This window comes from Rana temporaria, chromosome 6 (genome assembly GCF_905171775.1).
Source record: "Rana temporaria chromosome 6, aRanTem1.1, whole genome shotgun sequence".
NCBI lineage: Eukaryota > Metazoa > Chordata > Amphibia > Anura > Ranidae > Rana > Rana temporaria.
This window is the reverse complement of record NC_053494.1, coordinates 126,416,944-126,441,506: the sequence shown is the minus strand read 5'-3', so window position 1 is coordinate 126,441,506 and position 24,563 is coordinate 126,416,944. Positions and strand designations below refer to the sequence as shown.

At 42.2% G+C, this 24,563-nt stretch overlaps 1 protein-coding gene across 1 annotated transcript in view; it reads left to right on the top strand.

Annotated features, from left to right (window-relative positions):
* The window catches only part of SGO2 (shugoshin 2), an 80,440-nt gene that overhangs the window by 52,453 nt on the left and 3,424 nt on the right, over nt 1-24,563 (top strand). Inside the window, exons 7-8 of the mRNA XM_040357324.1 lie at nt 12,412-14,676; nt 17,485-17,632. Of these exons, the coding sequence (XP_040213258.1) occupies nt 12,412-14,676; nt 17,485-17,632 (2,413 nt within the window). The remainder of the gene's footprint in view (nt 1-12,411; nt 14,677-17,484; nt 17,633-24,563) is intronic.

Sequence of the window (24,563 nt, the reverse complement as noted above, 5' to 3'; positions counted from 1 at the left end):
TGGCCTTCCCTACGTTCCGACATCGCTGCATATGTAGCGGCATGCTCCGTTTGTGCCCAAAGTAAGTCCCCTCGGCACCTTCCGTTGGGCCTGCTGCAACCCATAGCCACCGGGGAGCACCCATGGTCACACCTGGGGATGGATTTCATTGTGGACCTCCCTGCATCCCGAGGCCATACGGTCATTCTCATGATTGTGGATCGGTTTTCCAAAATGTGCCACTGTGTTCCTCTCAAGAAGTTACCCTCTGCACAAGAGTTGGCCACGATTTTTGCCTGGGAGGTCTTCCGGTTGCACGGTTTGCCCAAGGAGATAGTGTCGGATCGGGGGAGTCAGTTTGTGTCCAGGTTCTGGCGCGCCTTTTGCTCCCAGTTGGGAATTAATCTCTCCTTCTCCTCAGCCTACCACCCTCAGTCCAATGGGGCCGCAGAACGATCCAATCAGGCCTTGGAGCAATTCCTTCGTTGCTATGTCTCCGATCACCAGGACAATTGGGTTGACCTCCTGCCTTGGGCTGAGTTTGCCAGGAACACGGCGGTGAACTCTTCCTCTGGGACGTCTCCCTTCTTGGCCAATTATGGGTTCCAACCTGCCGTGTTACCGGAGGCATTCTCTCCCCAGGATATTCCGGCTGTGGAGGATCACCTTTCCGTCCTACGCGCCTCTTGGGTACAGATCCAGAAGTCCCTTGAGGTCTCTGCGCAGCGCCAGAAACTCCAGGCTGATCGCAGACGAGCGCCTGCTCCTTCCTACCAGGTCGGAGACCGTGTATGGTTGTCCACTCGCAACCTCAACCTTCGAGTGCCCACTCCCAAGCTGGCTCCTCGCTTTGTTGGTCCCTTCCGAGTGCTTCGCAGGGTAAACCCGGTAGCCTATGCCCTTGCGCTTCCTCCTGGCATGCGGATCTCCTACGTGTTTCATGTCTCCCTGTTGAAGCCACTGGTGTGCAATCGCTTCACTTCCTCGGTTCCTCGGCCTCGTCCGGTCCAAGTGGGCAATCATGAGGAGTATGAGGTGAGCAATATCCTGGACTCACGCCTGGTCCGCGGTCGGGTGCAGTTTTTGGTCCACTGGCGTGGTTATGGTCCAGAGGAGCGTTCCTGGGTTCCCTCCGCAGATGTCCATGCTCCTGCCTTGCTCCGAGCCTTCCACGCACGCTTCCCTCAGAAACCGTTTTTTGCACCGCGGAGGAGGGGCCCTTGAGGGGGAGGTACTGTCATGGTCTTACCTCTCTCCTGTCTCCTTCGTTTGACATGTGCTGGCGGCCATCTTGGTTTCTGGGTCTCTTGTAGCCTCCTACCCTGCGGCTCCTCCTTCCCACTGGGAGGAGCTGGATGCCTGGCTCAGATATATAGGAGGTCTGTGGCTTCAGTTCCTTGCTTGGTCCTCCTGTGTTCACATGCTTCTAAGACTGCTGCTGCTTCTGGTTCCGATCCTGGCTTCGTCTGACTTCCCTGCTGGTTCCTGATCCTGGCTTCGTCTGACTTCCCTGCTGGTGTCTGATCCTGGCTTCGTCTGACTACCCTTCTGGTTCCTGACCTCTGGCTTCACAAGACTCTGCTTCGGTTTTACCATTCGTTTGGACTTTTGCTTTACAGCTTCATTTTCAATAAAGCCTTCTTATTTTCACTTATCTCTTGTTGTACGTCTGGTTCATGGTTCCGTAACAGCTCATTTGCCTGTACGTGCCATTCTGTGGACGTACATATACATGCGGCGGTCGGGAAGTGGTTAAAACTACATTTTAATTTATTTTGTATGGTGATGCAAAAACTATTATGTGTGTGTGTGTGTGTGTGTGTGTGTATATATATATATATATATATATATATATATATATATATATATATATATATATATATATATATATATATATATATATATATATATATATATGCAGTACAGACCAAAAGTTTGGACACACCTTCTCATTCAAAGAGTTTTCTTTATTTTCATGACTATGAAAATTGGAGATTCACACTGAAGGCATCAAAACTATGAAATAACATGTGGAATTATACATAACAAAAAAGTGTGAAACAACTGAAAATATATTTCATATTCTAGGTTCTTCAAAGTAGCCACATTTTGCTTTGATTACTGCTTGGCACACTCTTGGCATTCTCTTGATGAGCTTCAAGAGGTAGTCAACTGGCGCAGCACCCCATCACTCTCCTTCTTGGTCAAATAGCCCTTACACAGCCTGGAGGTGTGTTTGGGGTCATTGTCCTGTTGAAAAATAAATGATGGTCCAACTAAACGCAAACCAGATGGAATAGCATGCCGCTGCAAGATGCTGTGGTAGCCATGCTGGTTCAGTATGCCTTCAATTTGGATTAAATCCCCAACAGTGTCACCAGCAAAGCACACCCACACCAACACACCTTCTCCTCCATGCTTCACGGTGGGAACCAGGCATTTAGAGTCCATCCGTTCACCTTTTCTGCGTCGCACAAAGACACGGGGGTTGGAACCGAAGATCTCAAGTTTGGACTCATCGGACCAAAGCACAGATTTACACTGGTCTAATGTCCATTCCTTGTGTTCTTTAGCCCAAAACAAGTCTCTTCTGCTTGTTGCCTTTCTTTAGCAGTGGTTTCCTAGCAGATATTCTACCATGAAGGCCTGATTCACACAGTCTCCTCTTAAAGTGGAGTTCCACCCATAAATATAACATTACATCAGTAGTTTTAAAAAAAAATTCATTAGTCCTTTAAGAATTTTTTATTTATTTTTTAGATGCCTTCAAAGTGTTGTTGCTAGGCAGAATAGTTAATCTTCACTCTTCCTGCACCTAGGTGCTTAAGCTTCCTAACCTACACCGCACAGACTCCTGGGAATGTAGTGGGTGTAACTTTCCAGGAGCCTGTGCACTCCCCAGTCTCAAAGAATCATGTGACTTGGACAGTACAGGTGCTGAAACCTGATCTGAAACCTATTACACTGCTTGTGCAGCACTGAGCATGTGTGAGATCTGCAAGGCTGAAATCCAGGAAGTCATACAGTCTGGCTTCATGATGCCCACACTTAAGATGGCCCCAGTCAATTTCTATTTTATAAAATGTCTAAATGCTGTAACAACCTAACAAAATGGACCTTAGTTTACAGACTAACTTTACTAGAATACATTAAGCTTGTGTATTACAGGGGTATTTATATTTAAAAAGTGAAATTGTGGCCGGAACTCCGCTTTAACAGTTCTAGAGATGTATCTGCTGCAAAAGGTGGCTACTTTGAAGAACCTAGAATATGAAATTTATTTTCAGTTGTTTCACACTTTTTTGTTATGTATAATTCCACATGTGTTCATTCATAGTTTTGATGCCTTCAGTGTGAATCTACAATTTTCATAGTCATTAAATAAAGAAAACTCTTTGAATGAGAAGGTGTGTCCAAACTTTTGGTCTGTACTGTATGTCTGAACTACGAGACTGGGAGTGACTACCTATTACATGCTGTTTATGATCCCCTGTAATAAGGGATCATGGAGATTTGGTAAGGAGCCAATCCATAGTCTGGTGGAGGATACCTCACTGTTTTCTTTGGACAAGTTTTCAACTAATCTGAAATTTGGCACAAATCACGTTTTTTTTATAATTCATCTGTTAAATACTTATGGACTTTATTGCCACAATTTTTCATTTTCAATTTTATTTTTCATATTCTATTTTTTTTTTTTTTTTTTTTTTGGTTTCTAGTTTTTGCTTGTATATGTTTTTTGATCGACATGTATATAATTCATTCTTTTGCTGGTATTATCATATAACTGTTTTATTAACACTGAGGAGTTCTGAGATTGCCACATAGTGCCTTCTAGTGGCTATCAAACTCCATTGTCTTTGATATATTAGTGAGTTATATATATCAACATATATCACTCACATTTAAAATCATAATTTTGTGTTTTCAACAAGTCTTTATGGTTTAGAGGTAGCAGGATTTATTTATTTCTCACATTTTTTTCACTTGTATTTATTGTTTTACATGTTAATCGCAGCTCTCGGAGTGAATAGACTGTCACTAGGTTGCAAGTCTTTTTTCCTCTTTTTCACTTTCTCTTGTTTATGGTATTTTAGCGCAGTTTCTTTCCAATTTTCCATACCATTGCAGGGCGGAAGCAACGTCAAAAAGTCTCTTCCGCCTATAGCTCTTAAAGAGCTTTTTTTTTATTTGCGTTTTAGTGTAAATATGAGATCAGAGGTCTTTTTTGATCCCAGATCTCATATTTAGGAGGTTCTGTCATGCTTTTTTTCCATTACAAGGGATGTTTACATTCCTAAGCTCGCACGCAGAAGCGAATGCCCACGTAAGTAGCGCCCACATATGAAAACGTGTGAGGTAGAGGTCGACAGATATGAGTTTTTCTCTGGCCAATCGGGGCGGCGGCTGGCTGATATATTGCCATTGGCAGATGGCACCACTGGCAGGTGGCACTGGTCGGCACTGACAGATGGCACTGGCAAAATGAATACCTATAAAGTGCAGTGCTGCTAAACTCAAATTCAGTATAGTGTGATATGTGAATTAAACACAGGTTATAACCATCGCTTAGGCCTCATGCACACTGCACATGCCCATTGACTTACTCCACCCAAATGTATTTATTTTTTAAGTTTGGGCCTTTAAAGCAGTAGGTGCGCCAATGTTTCTCTAGCTTTGCTTTGAAGAACGTAGTAAGAGGACACAGTCCTTCTGCTGGCAAACAAGCCTTGGGCTCTTCAAATCCTCCAGATCTGCTGTCGCATAGGCTGATCATGTATCCTGCTTTACAGTTGCTGGCATTGACCATATGGCTGTGTAGGCCCAAATCCTGAGGCACAGGGGTGTTTTTACTGTTTTTCCTATCCTGAACAGGGCAATGCGACCTCTAGGAAGGTCTACCATTGTACTTGGAAGGGTTTCTTTGCCTAGTGTTGAGGCTCAAACGCTTTTCTCCTCAACTTGCTGGTCTGGAGTGGTCTCTGGCCTTGTGTGTAATGTATGTATGTCTGTGAGATCTTAATGTGGTTCAGTCTATTTTACAGCATGCTCTATTTGAACCCATTTGGGATATTCCTTTAATGCTTCTTATATGCAAGGTGGACTTTTTGATAGCCATTAGCTTGTATGGTCCTTCAGAGATCTGGTGTTGAGGCTTCTTTCCTCCAAAACCAGGATATGGTGTTACCATCTTTTGTCTTAATCCATAACACCCTGGGATGGTTCTTCACTGTTTGGATTTGATCCACGCTTTGTAGGCATACCTGAAGTCAATGGCTTTGTTTTGGCAGTCTGATTCGATGTTTGTTCTGCCTGAAGAGCCTCGGGAGGGACAAGCTGCTTCCCCATATTCTAATTTTCAGTGGATTCAGCAGCTTTTTTCTCCATGTACACTGCTGCTAAACAGATGTTCAGAGGCAGTTGGACACTTTTCTCTTTCGTTCATAGACGGACACAGCCTTCATTGACCTTAGGGTTATGCTTCTTCCTGGAAGAAGCATAACCCTAAGGTCAATGAAGGCTGTGTCCGTCTATGAACTCAGAGAAATGGATTTTACGGTGAGTACAAAAATCCTTTTTTTCTCAAATCGCCTTTCAGGACAACCTCGGAGAGAGCGCAGCTCCGCCTCTTCTGTAGGAAACACCCACAGGCTTTAAATCCCTCCTCTTCCACCATGGCTTCAGTTATTGTGTTTCCTCCGCCATGGTGGAAGCATCAGGTTGGAGCCAGGGAGCTGCGTTTCTCTCCAAGGCTGGAGAACAGGCTTTCCCTCAGTATTTTGTTGGTGTGTGTTGTACCATCCCAGCTCCCCCACTGTACCTTTAAGGGGGGATGCTCCGGAGTCCTCTGGTCTCGCCTGCTCACGGGAGCTTTGGGATCCATAGGAAATGCGGCGTCTGGTGCCCGGGGTCCGCGAGTTTTGGCCCTGGTGGTCGGGCGGGTGCCGTTTCTCGTTAAGAAACACGTCCCGCATGTCGGTCCCGGTCTGGCGGATGACGTCACGCCGGCGACGCTGGGTTTCCTGTGGAGGCGTGGCGCCTGTGGCTCCTTGTGCCTGGAACGCAGGGACTAGAGGGCGGGTTCTCTGACCGGCGCTTCCGTTTCCGGCTCCTGTTGATGACGCGGAGCCCGGGAAATTTAAAAACCCCAGCAATTTCTCTACAGCTGTCTCTCTGCGATGGAGGAAAGAGTAATGGCGGATGCAGGCGCCGTTAGCACCGGTCAGGCCCAGGTAAGAGGGGTACAATGGTGCCTTTATTCTGATCCTTATGGGCTTATTTTGTGTAATGTTGTTTCCTCCCTATGGGAGCCTGCTCTGCTCTGATGGAAGCTTGTGCTGGGCCATCTAGCAGTAATATGGTGGTTGCTATGTTTTTTCTCTTAAAGGGGACATTTCACTCTGGTGGTGGTATCACACGGTGGTGGTTTCTTCTTGCTCAGCTAATAGAGCTTTGATTAAAATCAGTTTAATTTCTCGTTTCAGGAGAAAACTGCTAGTAAAACTAAACCAGTAAATCCACCAAGCCAAAGGAAATGTCCTTCCTGCAAAAATCCTCTGAGAGACTCTTGGCAGAAAGCCATGTGTAGATCATGTATTAAGGAACTGGTTGAAGAGGAATCTTCTCAACAAATTAAAGAATTATTTTCGTCAGTCAGGGAACTTTCGGACTCACTCAGTTCAGTTAAATCTATGCTAGTACAAAGTTTGGTCCATACTGAGCCCCAGCAACCACCAGCAAGCCCACGAGCTTCCACCTCCAGGCCAGTAGTGGTGGACTCTGGGGATGAAGGGACAAGTACTCTTCCCTCTCTTAAAGACTCTGAGGAAGAGGAAGAAGAGGATGCAGGCAGAACCTCTAAAAAGAAGTTATCCCTGGAGGACGTGGATGAACTGTTAAGTGCAATCTACACTACCCTGGATATTCAGGAGGAAAGAGTACAATTATCAGTCCATGATAAAATGTACCAGGGTATGGATGATTCCAAACACAGAGTTTTTCCAGTTCATAAAGTGTTATCAGACACGATTAAGAAAGAATGGAAAGATCCGGAAAAAGGTCCCTTCCTACCCAAATCTCTTAAGAGAAGGTTCCCCTTTGAAAATAAAGAATCTGAAGTTTGGAATAAGAAACCCAGAGTGGATGCTGCTTTTTCACAGGTTTCTAGGAGGACAGATCTGGCCTTTGAAGACATGGGGGTCTTGAAAGATGCGATGGACAAAAGGGCAGATGCTCTCCTGAAAAAAGCTTGGGATTCTGCATCTGCCAGCCTCAAACCAGCCATGGCTTCCACGGTGGTAGCAAGAAACCTGGAATGCTGGGTAGAGAAGCCAAAGGGCCACATTGAAGCGGGTACCCATAGGAAAGACCTTTTAGAGTCTTTCCCTCTAATTCTTAATGCAATTAAGTACATGGCTGATGCATCAGCTGAATCAATTAAAATGGCAGCCAGATCCTCAGCACTCGTTAATTCAGCTAGGCGTGCAGTCTGGCTAAAGACGTGGTCAGGGGATACAGCCTCAAAGATTAAACTTTGTGGCATTCCTTTTTCAGGGGATTTTCTTTTTGGTCCAGACCTGGAAACAGTCTTGGATAGAACGGCCGATAAAAAGAAGGCTTTCCCCGCCAAGAAGAAGCAAACGTTTAAAAAGAATTTTCGTGCTGTTCAACAACCATACAAAAATAGAGAAGATAACAACAAGAAACGCTGGGTTCCTCAAAAGGGTAGGGGAAGAGGCGGAGTTCTCTTTAGATCTCCCCCAGATCAAACCCCTAAAGACAAATGACAAAACTACTCCAGTAGGGGGAAGATTGTCATCCTTTCTCCCTCAGTGGAGTCAAATATCCACAAGTCCTTTCGTAACGAACATCATTTCACAAGGTTACAGACTGGAATTCTCGGAATGTCCGCCAAGCAGGTTTTACCTTACAGCCCTCCCAAGAGATCGGGAAAAAGCTTCTGCCATGATGAACCTTTTACAGGATCTGATTCAACAAGAAGTCATTGTCCAGGTCCCGAAACAGGAGGGTCGGGGGTTTTATTCCCATATATTTCTAGTGAAAAAACCTTCAGGCAAATACCGTTTGATTCTGAATCTAAAGATCCTAAACAGATCAATACGGTACAAACACTTCCGCATGGACACAATTTATTCCATCACAAAACTGTTGTCTCCAGGCTGCTTCATGGCATCCCTGGACCTAAGGGATGCCTATCTACATGTGCCGATAGCACCAGCCTCCCAAAAATTTCTTCGCCTGGCCATCAATCTGGGAACATCAGTCTGGCATCTCCAGTTCAGAGCCCTACCATTCGGCCTATCATCTTCCCCCAGGATTTTCACAAAAATTATGGCGGAAGCCCTGGAACCCCTGAAACTGAGAGGGATCTCGGTCGTGCCATATCTGGACGACCTATTATTTTTTGCGGATTCCAGGGATCAGGTTGTGACGAACCTTCAAACGTCACAGACTCATCTCAAAAGTCTAGGTTGGATTTTGAATCTAGAAAAATCGAATCTAGATCCCTCTCAGGAGATGAGGTTTCTGGGTTATACCCTAAACTCGGTGGTGCAAAAAGTGTTCCTGCCTCAGGAAAAGATAGAGAAGATCTTTTCAGCAGTGGGTCAGATCCAGACGAACCTTTCAGTCTCAGTCAGAACAGCTATGTCAGTTTTGGGCCTTCTCACGGCTACAATTCCAGCAGTCCAGTGGGCAAGACTACACTCCAGACCTCTCCAGAAAAACATTTTACAGGTCTGGTCACACCAGGTGCCGCTCGAAAAACTTTTCAAACTATCTGCGAAAGTGAAACGAGCACTATGGTGGTGGAGGGACTCTCCCAATCGAACGAGAGGTCTCCCATGGGTCTTTCCCCTGGACAAGCATCTAACAACCGACGCAAGCTCCTGGGGTTGGGGAGCCCATCTGGAGGGTCAAACCGCACAAGGCACGTGGTCAAAGATAGAGGCAAAAAAATCATCAAACTGGCGAGAAATGAAAGCCATTCATTTGGGTCTCCTCGCCTTTCAACAAGAGGTCAAGGGACATCATGTACAGATTCTGTCAGACAATACGACAGCAGTAATCTATGTGCTCAAACAAGGGGGAACCAGGAGCAAAGGTCTCATGGATTTAGCCAATCAACTTCTGTCATGGGCAGAAATAAATGTGGCCTCCCTATCGGCAGTCCATCTGAAGGGATCACAAAATCTGTTAGCAGATCTGCTAAGCAGAAGAAGAGTGGTGGAAGCAGAATGGAGTCTGAACCAGGAGGTGTTCGATATGATATCGGAGGAGTGGGGACATCCTCAAGTGGACCTGTTTGCAAGTCAGCAAAATACAAAGGTTCAGGAATTCTTTTCTCTTCACAGAATGGATCAGGCAGTGGGCATAGACGCCCTAGCACACCCATGGAATTACCAGCTGTGTTGCGCCTTTCCCCCTTTTCCACTAATTCCTCTGGTTCTAAGGAAGTTCAGGGAGGAAAACAACTTGCTCCTGATCACTCCCTTTTGGCCAAAAAGGCCTTGGTTTGCAACACTTTTGAACCTGGCCACAAAACCTCCCTGGAGATTACCATACAGGAAGGATCTATTGACACAGGGCTCTGTGTGCCATCCGGAAGCAAGCAGGTTACATCTAAGTGCTTGGTTTCTGAAGAAGACCTTCTAAAATCTAAAGGACTTTCTGATAAGTGGTTAAGACTCTACTATCAAGTAGAAAAGAGGTAACTAGATCCATCTACCTCAAAGTATGGAAGAAATTTAACTCTTGGTGTTCTTCCAAGAATTTCGAAATCAAGAGTACCATTTCAGTTCTGGAATTTCTCCATGAAGGAATGGAGAAAGGTCTAGCAGCCAGCACCCTGAAAACACAGGTAGCGGCTCTCTCAGTTTATCTTGAAAAATCTCTATCCAGAGAAACTTTAATTTCTAGATTTTTTAGGGCTCTTGCTCGAAATAGGCCTATAGCCCTCAAAGTTTTTCCTTGTTGGGATTTATCTATTGTTTTGCAAAGTCTCACGGGAGCTCCGTTTGAACCATTACAGAGTACATCGTTAAAAAATTTAGTTCTCAAAACAATTTTTTTAGTTGCCATTACATCAGCAAGGAGAGTCAGTGAGCTCCAAGCTCTAGCAATTACGGGAACCCTTCCTTAGAGTTTTTCCAGACCGGGTGATCCTTCAAACGGATCCAGCCTTCCTACCGAAAGTGGCCTCAACTTTCCATCGGTTGCAAGAAATAATTTTACCAACCTTTTCCTCAGTTCCGGCTAATGCAGGAGAAGAAGCTTTCCATACACTGGATGTGAGGAGATGTTTGTTACAGTTCCTTTCCGTCACCAAGGAGTTCAGAAAATCAAATGCTCTTTTTGTGGTATTCTCCGGTTCCTGCAAAGGTGAAAAAGCTTCTAAGAGTACGCTCAGTAGATGGCTTAGACAAGCAATTTCTGAAGCCTATCAAGCAAAGGGAGAAGTTCCTCCTTCAGGTATCGCTGCTCGCTCAACAAGGTCAACCGCAGTTTCTGTAAGGCTGCTACTTGGTCCAGTTTTTCAACACTTATTCGGCACTACAGGTTGGACTTGCTGTCGGCCGCAGATCAAGCCTTCGGCAGGAAGGTACTGCAGGCAGTAGTCCCACCCTAGGGTAAGTTACTTGGTTATCCTCTCCAAGGTTGTCCTGAAAGGCGATTTGAGAAAGGCCTAGTTAAACTTACCGGTGACGGTATTTCTAAGAGCCTTTCAGGACAACCGCTATTTCCCTCCCTAAATGTATATTAAAGTAATTATGTATCTATCATGGTGTTGTGGTTCTCTGTGCTTTGTTTTCCAATGCTGGAGGCCACACAATAACTGAAGCCATGGTGGAAGAGGAGGGATTTAAAGCCTGTGGGTGTTTCCTACAGAAGAGGCGGAGCTGCGCTCTCTCCAAGGTTGTCCTGAAAGGCTCTTAGAAATACCGTCACCGGTAAGTCTAACTAGGCCTTTTCAACTGCCCCTGAACTCATTCAATGTCATCTTATGTGTACATGTACACAGGTTTGTTTACTGTTGTTTTTAGGCAGTTTAGTTTTATAGGCCAGTTCAGACGCCGACGTTTCCAACACCAAACACGGCTAAATGCAGTAACCCGCGAGTTTGTTTGTGACTAGGGGCTTGACTTCTGGGCCAAGATTCACTGACCTTTTTGTAAATTAAAATGCCCTAAATGACCACTAAAGTGCTCTCATTGCTTTCATTTTTGATAGAAAATTGAACCCTAGTAATAAAGGAAAAATACATCAGAGGGACGGACAGAGGAGGGTTTTCTGGCTATATATCTATATTAACCACTTCAGACCCAGAAGGATTTGCCCCCTTTAATGATCAGGTCATTTTTTGCGATACGGTACTACAACGCTGTACCCAAACAAAATTGTTATTTTTTGTCCTTTTTTACCCACAAATGTTTTTCTTTTGGTTGGTATTTGATCACCTCTGCAGTTTTTATTTTTTGCACTATAAACAAAAGACTGACAATTTTGGAAAAAAAATTGTACTTTCACGTATACAAACTACGGGATAGATATAGGGACTTTTAATTTTTTTATTGTTTTTACTGGTAATGGCGGCGATCTGCCATTTTTAGCGGGACTGCGACATTGCAGTGGACAAATCTGACATTAAATTACACTTTTTTAGGGACCAGTGACATTATTACATTGATCAGTGCTATAAAAAAGTACTGATCAAATGACACAGGGAAGAGAAGGGGTTATAACACTAGGTGTTAAGTGTGTTCCAACTGTAGGGCTCACTTGGACATGACAGAGATCACTGTTTCCCGTCACTGGGAACAGATCTCTGATATGTCATTGGGCAGAACGGGGAATCGCCTTGTTCACATAGGCAGTTACCTGTTCTGCCTTTGTACACACTATCCTTGCATAGACCAACCGACTTTCTTTCTTTTCTATTTCTTTATTTTTCTTTCTTTCTTTCCCAACAAAAATAATTTTATTTCCCAACAGCGCCTTGCTAGTTAATTGAGAACTACAAACTGTTAGCCACCTAATCCTGCTGTCAGCTGACATCACAGAGCCAATCCAGGCTGGGGAAAGATCACGACCATATGGATGGGATCAACCCAGGTTCCTGAGCCAGCTGCTTCCTCCTCTCCTTAGCCTGGCACTCCAGTGAGCGCTTGACAGTCACTACGCTCTGCTCAGAGTGATCAGGCGAACTGAGCAATCGGCAGTATTTGATCGCTCAATTTTCAGCCATAGAGCTGGTGGAGGATCGATGCTGCATTCACCTACTTAAGTATGATTAAAAAAAAAAAAAAAAGCTTCTCTTTTAATTAGCTGTAATTATTGAAGTATTGCATTTGTTCTAAAATGGCAAAAAAATAATATTGTCTACTTTTTTGTTTTTTAAACTTTTATTTTTAGAATGCGATTCATCATACGATAAAAATACGACCCGTGATTCTTCCTTAAGTAAGAAAGTTGGTTCTGAATTGCCTCTAGGTGAAGACAGGATCCCAAGCAGTAGAAGTGGAGGATTTGTAACTCAGAGAAGGAAAAGGTCTACAGCATCTACTTCAAGTATACAGTCTTTGAATTCAGACTTTAATCAAAGTAAGAAATCATTAGAAATTGGTAGAGAGAGCTGCTTCAGTACACAGTGGGAAATCAACAAACATGACAGCCATCCTCATGAGCCAGGACATGCAGGTGTAACTGGAGATAATGCCCTACATTTTGATCTTGTAAGGAAGTACATATTGGAAACGTCATGTTCACCACACTCCTTAAATCCAGACAAAAACTTTGAAGCAAAGAAAGAAACCAAAGACACACATCTTGATACTGAAACTACACATCAGCCTGATCTGCTACAATCAGGGGAATGGGATCTACATCCCATTGTTAATAGGCCTGTGGAGCAAGAGAAAACAGTGTATGAAGCTGACATGGAAATGACTTCCAGTGACTCTGCTGCAATTGTTGCGGTCATGCCTAAAAGAAAAACAAAGGCTTCCAAAACAAAACTACCGGTAAAACAAGATGGGAGATCTTTAAGAAAGGTAAAGACAACGGCACATGAAAAAGCAAGGCAAAGTAGTTCTTGTAAAGAGAAGGAAAGCAGTGTGTCATCTAGAGATGAAGAAAAAATTGAATTGAGTTCAACTATTGATAAAAACATACCCTTAGAATTCAAACCGGATTCAACGGATAAATATGATAGTCGGCGTACAATTGTTTTACCATGCCCTGTAAACAAGGATAAGTTTGATGTTTTTGAAAGTGAAGCCAAACTGATTTCTGGTAAAAATAAAGCCACTCCTTTGGTGGCTTACAGTGTACAAGAGTCATTCACTGAAAATGTTGATGAAAATATACCCTTGGAATTCAACCCTCCAGAAGACTTCAGAGAAGTTTTAACTGATCAATATAATAGTGAGCGCACATATGTTTTACCAGGCCCTACGGACAAGGTAAAGACTAAAGATTTTGAAACTAAAACCGAATTGTATCCTAGTAAAAATGATGCCAAAACTTCAGTGGACTGTAGGGTTGAGGAATCATCCACTGATACCAGCTATTTATGTGATGCAAATAGTGACCTGGGTTTTGCTGTAGAAAACGTGCCAAGTTCAGGTGTAAAACACAACATAAATGACAAAGTAGCTAAGAGAAAATCAAAACTTGGCAAAAGGCCTGCAAAAGATTTGGAAAACTCCAAAAAGAAACGTAAAATAACTACAAATTTAAGCGATCTAGAACACCTAGGTGAAGGTCATGGCAGCCACAAATCCAATGAACTGGACAATGCCCAAATAAGCAATACTATTCCAAGTATTACTATGAAAAATCTAAAACCCGCTATAAGAAGGGAAACCTATGTTTTAAATTCATCAAAGCCAGGTTGCATGCTGTCTGAGTTCATCCCTGCAGATACAGGAATTGATTGTAGGAGGAAAACCTTCGTTATCCCACAGCCAAATTGCCTAATATCTGTTTCAGAAGAGAAGGCTAAGACTCTTGATCATCCTTTGCAGTCTTTAACATCTGCTGAGTATAAAGATGTTCAACCGAAAGGTAAAGATGTAAGTGTCACGGAAAAGACAGATTCAAATTTTGTCAACACTTCCTTGGATATGGACTTTACTAAACCTTTAGGTTTTATGAAATCCAAATGTAAAGAAAAAAAACAAAATAAAAGGTCATCAAATCTCTTTTCTCAAGTAGACAAAAGAAAGACTCGTATATTAACTACAAATCAGAATGTCATCAGGAGTGATAAAGATACACTTGTTCGTGAAAGCTGTGTTAGTGCGCCACAGAAACACACCAACGAGCCAACTAAGTTCCTAAATGCTGTGACTGCAAATGAACAAGACTCTTTTATGCTTGATATGGTTAGTGAATCCATTCTTGATGGAACACTCGATTGTCCTAGTTTTTTAGAGTTCCCATCAACCACCGAGCTTGAAACTGCTTGCATGTACAATGCTTCTTTGAATAACATCCCTCTTCTCGATTCTCCTGTATCCGATGAGCGTGACACCAAGGAAAACAAGCAACCTAATGCTTCTAAGAATTTAGATCATCTTGATGAAAATGACAATGGCCTTGCACAAGAAATCTTTGAAACTAGAAGTAATCAACATTGCAAGGTTGAAGACCTGAGCATGGAAATTAATGAAGCAGGTAACTATAGAAATGGCTGTTGTGTCTATTAACATGTTATTGGTTAGGGAGATCATTTATAATCCTATATGTTATTTGCTATTGAGCTATAAAACAAATGTCCTTCTCATCCATTATTGGACACAAGAAGGCATATACTGTCGAGTTATACTGCTGCCCACAAGAACACTGGAAACTGTTGAACAAAAAATCTGTTGGCCAGCCAAGGATAAGCCCTCCTACTATATCCGCATATAGTCTTTTTTTGCTTTGGGAAGTCTCATCTAATTTTTTCCTAGCATTTTTATCTTCAGTTCTGTTTCCTTTTTTCTTCAATCAAGATTCTTTGCTACATTGCTGCTTCAGCTTATCTCTACATCTTAAAGGATTTTGTAAAGGTAACATTTTTTTTTCCTAAATGGCTTCCTTTTACCTTAGTGCAGTCCTCCTTCACTTACCTCATCCTTCGATTTTGCTTTTAAATGTCCTTCTTTCTTCTGAGAAATCCTCACTTCCTGTTCTGTCTGTAACTACACACATTAACGCAAGGCTTTCTCCCTGGATTGGAGTGTCGTGCTCGCCCCCTTCCTTGAGGGGGCGAGCAGGAGAGTCAGGACGCTCTCTACGTTGCAGAGAAAGGAGCTGTGTGTTAGTGGGCATCCTGAGGGGCGAGCACGACACTCCACACCAGGGAGAAAGCCTTGCATTACTTTGTGGAGTTAAAGACAGAAGAACAGGATGTGAAGATTTCTCAGAAGAAATTAGGACATTTAAAAGCAAAATCGAAGGATGAGGTAAGTGACGGAGGACTGCACTAAGGTAAAGGAAGCTATTTAGGGAATTTTTTTTACCTTTACAACCCCTTTAAGCTAGAAATTAGTACTCTGCTAAGGCCCCTTTTAACAGGGGGCAAAGTCCGCCTGCTCAGCGGGGAATCTGTCTGCTGATCCCCGCTGAGCCGGTGGATGACTGGTCCTTGTCTGCTCTGCTTTATGCCCACTCTCCTCTATGGGCACTCAAATGTAAACAGACCACCGCCATGCTTGACTGTAGGCAAGACACACTTGTCTTTGTACTCCTCACCTGCTTGCCGCCACACGCTTGACACCATCTGAACCAAATAAGTTTATCTTGGTCTCATCAGACCACAGGACACGGTTTCAGTAATCCATGTCCTTAGTCTGCTTGTCTTCAGCAAACTGTTTGCAGGCTTTCTTGTACATCATCTTTAGAAGAGGTTTCCTTCTGGGATGACAGGCATGCAGTCCAATTTGATGCAGTGTGCGGCGTATGGTTTGAACACTGACAGGCTGACCCCCCACCCCTTCAACCTCTGCAGCAATGCTGGCAGCGATTAATGTGTCTATTTCCCAAAGACAACCTCTGGATATTATGCTGAGCACGTGCACTCAACCATGGCGAGGCCTGTCCTGTTAAACCACTGTATGGTCTTGGCCACCGTGCTAAAGCTCAGTTTCAGGGTCTTGGCAATCTTCTTATAGCCTAGGCCAGTTTTATGTAGAGCAAAAATTCTTTCTTTTTTCCTTGGAGTTATTTGCCATAAGGTACCATGTTGAACTTCCAGTGACCAGTATGAGCGAGTAAGAGTGTCATTTCTTCAGTGTTGTCACATGAAAAGATATAATAAAATATTAACAAAAATGTGAGGGGTGTACTCACTTTTTTTAGATGCAGTGTGTGTGGAAAATATACACACACACACACACTGTCAAAATTATTGGGACGCCTGCCTTTACACACACATGAACCTTAAGGGGTCCCAGTCTTAGTTCGTTGGATTCAATATTGAGTTGGCCCACCTTTTGCAGCTATACCAGCTTAAACTCTTCTGGAAAGGCTGTCCACAAGTATTAGGAGTGTGTCTATGGGAATGTTTGACCATTCTTCCAGAAGTGCATTTGTGAGGTCAGGCACTGATGTTGGACGAAAAGGCCTGGTTCGCAGTCTCTGCTCTAATTTTATCTCAAAGGTGTTCTATCAGGTTGAGGTAAGGACTCTGTGCAGGCCAAACAAGTTCCTCCACCCCAAACTCGCTCATCCATGTCTTTATGGACCTTGCTTTGTGCACTGGTGCGCAGTCATGTTGGAACAGGAAGGGGCCATCCCAAAACTGTTCCCACAAAGTTGGGAGCATGAAATTGTCTTAAGAGTTCCCTTCACTGGAAATAAGGGGCCAAGCCCAACCCCTGAAAAAAAACACACACCATACCCCCCTCCCCCCACTAAATGATTTGGACCAGTGCAAAAAGAAAGGCAAATGAAGACATGGCTAGTGAGTTTGGGGTGGCCGTACTTGACTGACCTGCACAGAGTCCTGACCATAACACCCTTGGGATGCCAGGCCTTCTCGTCCAACATTAGTACCTGACCCCACCTTCCGCTTCTGGAAGAATGGTCAAACATTCCCAGAGACATACTCCTAAAACTTGTAGACAGCCTTCATATAAGGGTGTGCCAACTCAATATTGAACCCTACTGATTAAGACCTGGATGACATTAAAGTGTGTGTGTGTGTGTATATATGTATGTGTATATATGTATATATATATATATATATATATATATATATATATATATATATATATATATATATATATATATATATATATATATATATATAATTATATACACACAGGCGTCCCGATACTTTTGACAATATAGGGTATAGATATACTGTGTGTATATATAGATATCTGATACAGTATATATCCTATTCAGAATATTGACATCTACTGTTTGTTTTATTTGCTTTGTACTGCCAAAAGTGACCACTATGTTTTTTGTTTTTTTTTGTTTGTTTTTTTTTAGATAATAAACCATTTCAGGATTTGACAAACAAAACACAAGACTTAACTAAGCAGTCTCCCAAATCCTCTACAGATGATCAGGAGGAGGAACAAGTTCATACTAGGAGAAGACGCAATCCTGTCAACTACAAGGAGCCAAGCCTGGGAAAGTGAGTTTTAAATAATAGGCTTGTTGCAAAATATATTAGTAATGGTTAAGACATTTTTAAGGTTCATATCAAACTATTAGGTTCACTTCTAAAAGGCAGAGGAGAGGAAAGGTGGACATATTACCTGCTGCGTTCAAGCCCATAAAAAGGCTGCAAACACAAATGCATATTATAAATTTAACAGTCCCAAGTTTACACATTTTCCTAGCTGAATTGAAAAAAATGTGTAAAAGTTGTGTGAAAATTATAAAAAAAACCCTTAGGGATGCTGTGCACTTTGTTCTAAAGCAGAGCAACCAGTTCCCTGACTAACTCGGATTGTATCAACATGTCACCAAGGCTCCATGCTAGTGGCCTGTCGGGCCACTAGCATGGAAGAGGCACTAACAATTTTGGCCAGATCGGTAGTCAAAATACCCCAATGTTTGTCTAGGACGGAGCGAACAGAGTCCCACTGTGAACCAAAGGACGTAATAATCCGTATTGGTTCACCAGCGTCCTTTTGGAAGCTCATCGACCGGTGGCTTTTTGAGTAGGAGATCTGAGCGGTCTCTGATCACTGCTCTCTTTTTGGCCCTTTTTAGCTGTCTATGTGAATAGCCACGCTCACGAAATCTAGCGTACAGCTCTTGGCTTTTACGTTTATAGTCATTGATGTTTGAACAATTTGTTTTTAATGCGCAAGAACTGACCGTCTGGAATCCCATTTTTCCGCCAATGGGGATGATGACTTGTTGCATATAGAAGTGTGTTGGCTGCCGTATTTTTACGATATGTGCATGTACTGAGCTGGCCCTGTTTCAATGAAATTTGTAGGTCAAGGAATGACAATTTTTCCATACTAAAAGTATAGGTGAGGCGTATGTTACGTTGGTTCCTGTTGAGTTCCAACATAAACTGATGTAATGTGTCGGGTGTACCCTGCCACAACATCAGAACGTCGTTGATGTAGCGCCACCAGGTAAGTACATGGTGGCGGTACATCAACGAGGTATAGATGTCCTTCTGTTCTCATATCCCTAAGTGGAGGCAGGCATAGGTGGGCGCCCATGCTGCCCTCATTGACGTGCCCCGAATTTGATGATAGAACGTGTTCAAGAACTGAAAGAAGTTATTGTGCAAAGCAAATTCCAGTAGCTCAATTATGAACTCATTTTGGGGTCCCGACGCCGGGAACATGTAATCAAGAAATCTCTTGACGGCGCGGATACCAACCGGATGGGGTATTGACGTATAAAGTGATTCAACATCAATACCCACCAACAGCACCACATCCGGTCGTTCACACACCCTCAGTTCATCAATCTTCGCCAACACATGTCACATGTCCTGCACGAAGGATTTAAGATCATTGACCATCTCCTTCATAAGGGAATCTAAATATTTCCCTATTCTTTTAAGTGGACCCTGACAGGACATTGAATTCCTGAACATTTAGATAGTTAAACTCCCTTGTAGTTATCCTCATTTTTGGCTAGTTTTAATGATTTAGATTTGCCATGATTCACTGCTATAATCTGTGGAAATAAGCAAAGACAAACGAACACACACACACACACACACACAGAGATGTAGGGGGTAAAAATGTGAGCAGAATGCTGATGGCAATCTTCTCATTCTTAGCTTTATTCTCCTTATGTCGTCACAGAATACACACCCATCAATCCCTCCCAATAACCCTTTACTCCACCCAGTTACCCTCCCATTCTGTTAATCCACATGGCAAAGTCTTTGTTTCATCATAAATGATAGGGGTCTCTCGATCAGAACTGCAAGGATGTAGTGAGGTGGGCTGGAAAGGGGCATGTCCAGGACAGGAGGAAGGATATTCGTTGGGAAATAGTTCCAGCAAATCGCCCATTTAGAAATCCATACACAGGAAACCAGCACGTTGCCTTTTAAGGGAAAAACAGTCCAGGCTACAAATTCCTTTTCCATCTCCAAAAGGCAGGATGTAGCAAAGTCACAATTTCCTCTTGAAATGATCAGGAATGCAGGGAAGAGTGAATTACAATGGGGGATGGGGAAGCTTCATTTGAAAAGTCCTCTGCTTCTTAATTTGGAAAACAGTTCTGCTTTTCACAAAACATCAAATCCCTTTAAAACAATCTCTGATAGAACTTATCAAGGAAAATAAGCAATATACTAAAGAAATATTACCGAAATACACTTTAATATTTCTAATCATAACATAAAATTTTCATTTTAGTTTCACGTCTATCACAGCCCCCCCTTGAAATGAATATTTTATCAGTTCATTCTCTTTGTTATTTCTTAACAGACAAGGACGGTAATGGAGGACACGGTCCATATAACAAAACATTATCATAACCAATATAAACAGAATTGCTATACCTATTTGAGTACAAATGTGTTATCACCCAAAATATTGTCCGCAGGTGACATTCTAAATGCCCCCCTTGTTCACCTAATATCCTGTATAAGGCCATAATTTTATACAAAGTCATTTGTGAAGTGGCCTCTAGGTGTTCAGTAATATACTGGAATGCATTCTTGTTTATAGTTAACAAACCTCTATTGACCATAGCAACCATAATTGATCCAATCTACATTTACATTACTAAGTTAAATTTCATAAAAGCATCCGTTCCCACCAAATTACTATATTTCCCTTCATTAGCATTTTAATTTTATATTGGGCTCTGTCCTAAATATTTTATTTCCTAAAGAAACTTTATTTATTTATTACTTTATTTTTCACTATTTTATCTGACCTTTTTTAAGCTATGCAGATTCACACCATTATCATTCTCTTTAAAATGACACCCTCAAAGTAAGGTATTCTTCAAACCAAATGGTGCAAAAACCCACAGTTTAGTAACATATGAGAGAAAGAAAGAATGAGAGAGAAAGAAAGAGCAAAAGAAAGAGAGAGAGAGAAAAAGAAAGAAAGGAAAAGAAAGAGAAAAATAATACTTTATTAATAAGGGCTTTCTTTCAGATCTTCTAATGATTGTGTACAAATTACCTTTTATTATTAAAGAAAGATTTACCCTCATAATACGCTTCCATAGTTTACTTAACATAAACTCTGATATTTATTTATTTTTCCCTTCAAACTAGGCAAAGTTGAGGATGTTTACACTGGGAGTCGGATTTCAAGCTAGCACTCACTCCTGTAAACCACCACAGCCTGTAACCTGATCTGCTGTTAATGACCTCTTAAGGGAAAACATCTGTCCCCCCCCATGCTTGGAGCAGATTGTACAAGTTTTAGACCATATACAATCCAATCGAATTGCATCGTTTTTCTCATTTTTAACTCTTTTTCAAAAATTTTAAAACATATTTGGTTTGTACATCTGCCAAAAATCATGTACACCACATTATAACATGACATTCCTTAACTTCCAATAGCGACAAAAGATCGCTTAGAGGACAAATCTCATGAAATCCACTGACCAGTCCCTGCGCATGAACCGACCATTGTTTTCTACTGATAAAGTCACTCATAATTACTCACAATCTATATTTTATCAGAAATGTCATTTTATAATAACTTTTAACACTTGTTTATTTTTTAATTTTATTTTTACAATTTTTATAATAATATTTTTTATAAAGTTTTTAGATTGAACATAACTTTCATATTTTAATATTTTTCTCTGGGGAACCTTATAATAAACCAAACCCAAGTTTAGAATCTGTTGTAAACATTGCTCAAACCTCTACTTATTAATTCTTACAACCAGATCTGTAGGATTTCAGTTAAACATAAAATACCATGTTGTTTACCATAGACTGAATTGTATACAATTCTTCACACAATCTCAATCAACAATTTTCCCATTAAACCTTTGTTCTAATCCCATGCATGTTTTGACATGTCATAATACATTTTCAGTTGTTGGGGTAAACATATTCATAAACATTTACAGGCAGAATTAAACTTAATTATCTCATTAGAGAACTTCTTTACACTCTGACATTATTTAACTAATTAGCCCATGTAACCGGGACCCCCCTTTGAGATATTCCAACCCACAAACCCCAGTGGTCACAATCCCATGTATTTGAAAAAAGATATATAATTTCATTCAGGTTTGGGCACAGTCCATCATATCACTCATCTCCAGAGAATATTTTCGAAGGAACCTCTTAATCATCACCCAGGGGATATTGGTAATTATCGGTACCTACATCAGGAATGCGAGAAAAAAAACTCGTACACGAATATTAGTTACCTATTTTCAAAAGCGGTCACATAATCATAGCTCATAACAATCTAATCTAGAGACTGTCTCAAACAAGATTTCAGAAAGGGATAATGTATTGAATGCTCCCCCCTTGGGGCCACTTACCCACTTAACCCTGAGGATGGCATGGCACAGCATGTGGAATAAAACCATTTAAATGTACTATGTAAAATGTTCTACTGTTCCAATGTGATACCCAGAATCTCCTCATCCCTCATTTGTGACTTGTGAACACAGCTTCTGTAGTCATGAACGCCAGGATTTACACACTCTCTCTACCGCTTTTGGGCACCCCATGAGGTCGGGGCACACATGACAGCATATGAGCGGATTCTACCTTCAGGTAGGTCTGCCACTCCCATCTACATCATTCTCCTCCCTTACGTGTCTGTCCAGCGAAGTGGCATTGTAGTTACCCCCCCCCCTGGACAGACTAAGGAGGGCATGAAGAAGAAGGCCCGTGGGCCGGAGGCGACACCATATGCGTTCAGAACGAGGCAAAGCCTTCAGCAGGGAAGAGCATCCGGGCAGGCCCATGCTTCCTCCAGCGGGGCATACAGTTGGGCAGAACGTGAGGGGAAAGAAGGGGCACGGCCTCAAGCAGTCGGGCGGGGCCCATGCTTCCAGCAGGCATCGTGGGCAGACTTGTGAGGGAAACGAAAAGACAATAATAGGCCCTGGGTATCACATTATAAATTTCAAAACTGGCAAAAAGCCCTCTATGTATCAAGTCAAAATACAGTGCATGGCATCGTCAGTGTAAGTGTAAGTGGGCAACCCAGATGGGACAGGTCCCCACAGAACACGCATTCAATCCATCCGATTAAAAGGATAAAAAAAAACGGGACGAAATAATTCACCTAAATTAATTCTCTGTAGAAGATTTTAACTGTAAAATAAAGACTTAACAATTGCTTATTATGTGCATCAAATGTCTGTTCCATATTTTTTAAACCTCAGGAGAAATATCCCATTATTTCTAGTTAAATCGAATTATCTGATAAATCAGCGTACAATGTAACAGGCATATTCAGACCAATTTTAATTGTACAGAAACAGTTGCAATATCCCAAGTCAACCTTTTGTTAAAAAAAAACTCTGTGTTACAAAAAAACTGTCTCCTAGGTTGTCGTCCCTGGGGGGGAAGAGAGGGGCTATCCTCCAACTTGCAAATGTGGCAGAGCTCAGGGCGGGCAGGATGCAGGGGTCTGGACCTCCCACATTCCTCACACACCCAGTTCTATCCCCCCACCAGGGAGGGGGCAGGAGTATATATTATATCAGGGAGGCATCCCAGAAATATAAAAAAAAACAGCAAAAATAATAATAAGAAGAATTCATTCACCACTTGCCAACAAGGAATTGGGAAAAGGGATCAATGAATTTCAATGGGAAGAAGAAAAAAAAAAAAAGGGTTGAAGAAAGGAGAAAGAAATAAGAAAGAAAGAGTTCGATTCCAGCACAGAGTTGAGAACCCAAACGAAAAGTGCATGCAAAGAAAGACACCATAAGTTATATGTTACAGACACAATGTACCATTAGACGCAATCAAATCACTTCTTGCACAGTCAGTACAATTGGCATGCTACATAGAGGGAGAGGAAGTTAGAGGGGCTACGTAGTAACCAGCAATGGAAAGGGTTGGCAAGGCAAGCTACAACAGAAGAGAGAGAGAGAGAGAGAAAGAAGGAAGGAAGGAAGGGCTATGAAAAAGGGAGAAGAAAGAGAGGAGCTATAAAAAAGATGGCAGAGGGGGGAGGAGCTATGAAAAAAAAGCGGCAAGGATTTGGAGAAGAAAGGGAGGAGCTAAGAAAAGATGGCAGAGAGGGGAGGAGCTATGGAAAAAAAAGCGGCAAGGATTTGGAGAAGAAAGGGAGGAGCTAAGAAGAAGATGGCGGAGGGGGGGGGAAATCAGGAATCAAGGAAAAAGTAAAGACAAAGCAAGGAGAGAAGAAAAAAAATTCAACCTTCAGCCAGATATTAAAAACAGAAATCAATGTCAACAGCAGTTGATATATATATGACAAGAAATCCAGATATATCTATACTTATCAGAAACAAGTAATTGCTTAACCATGCGGTCCTTTCAGACTGGCAAGGAAAGGATTCGTTCTATTCCTGTACCAACACAGTGCTTTCCAGCAAAAACCCCATAAGCATATATATATATATAAAATTAACTAAGAAATGGAAAGGCACAAAAATGAAAAAGGTTTTCTGTTTAGACTGCAAAGAGTTAAGTATGCTATCTATTGCAAGGCTCAAAGTGAAATGGAATCCAGCTGTGACAAAAGGCATAAGGTTTCAGGTCACAAATTAGCACAGTTAGCAGAGCAAGAAGCCAGACACAGAATTTAGCAGCCTTTGTCCAGATAAAGGGTTAAGTAAGCTAGCTATTGCAAGCCAGCTGTAACAAAAGGCAGAAGTGTAAGGGAAAAAGCAATTTAAGACACACAAATGTACACAAATAGCCAGCTAGCAGAAGCCACACAAAAACGACCTCCTCCAGCTCAGCCCCCACCTTTCCTAGCACAGGGAAGTTCAGTAAACAAAAAAACCCCCGCGTTATTCAAAGCAAGGACAAAATGTGGAAAAGCTGACTCAATATCTCACCACAGACATACTCAAATAAACCCCAGAATCCCAGTTCCCCAATTAATCTAAACAAGGAGGTTTGGAATATTTTTTCACAAGCATAAAATAAAACAAACCCA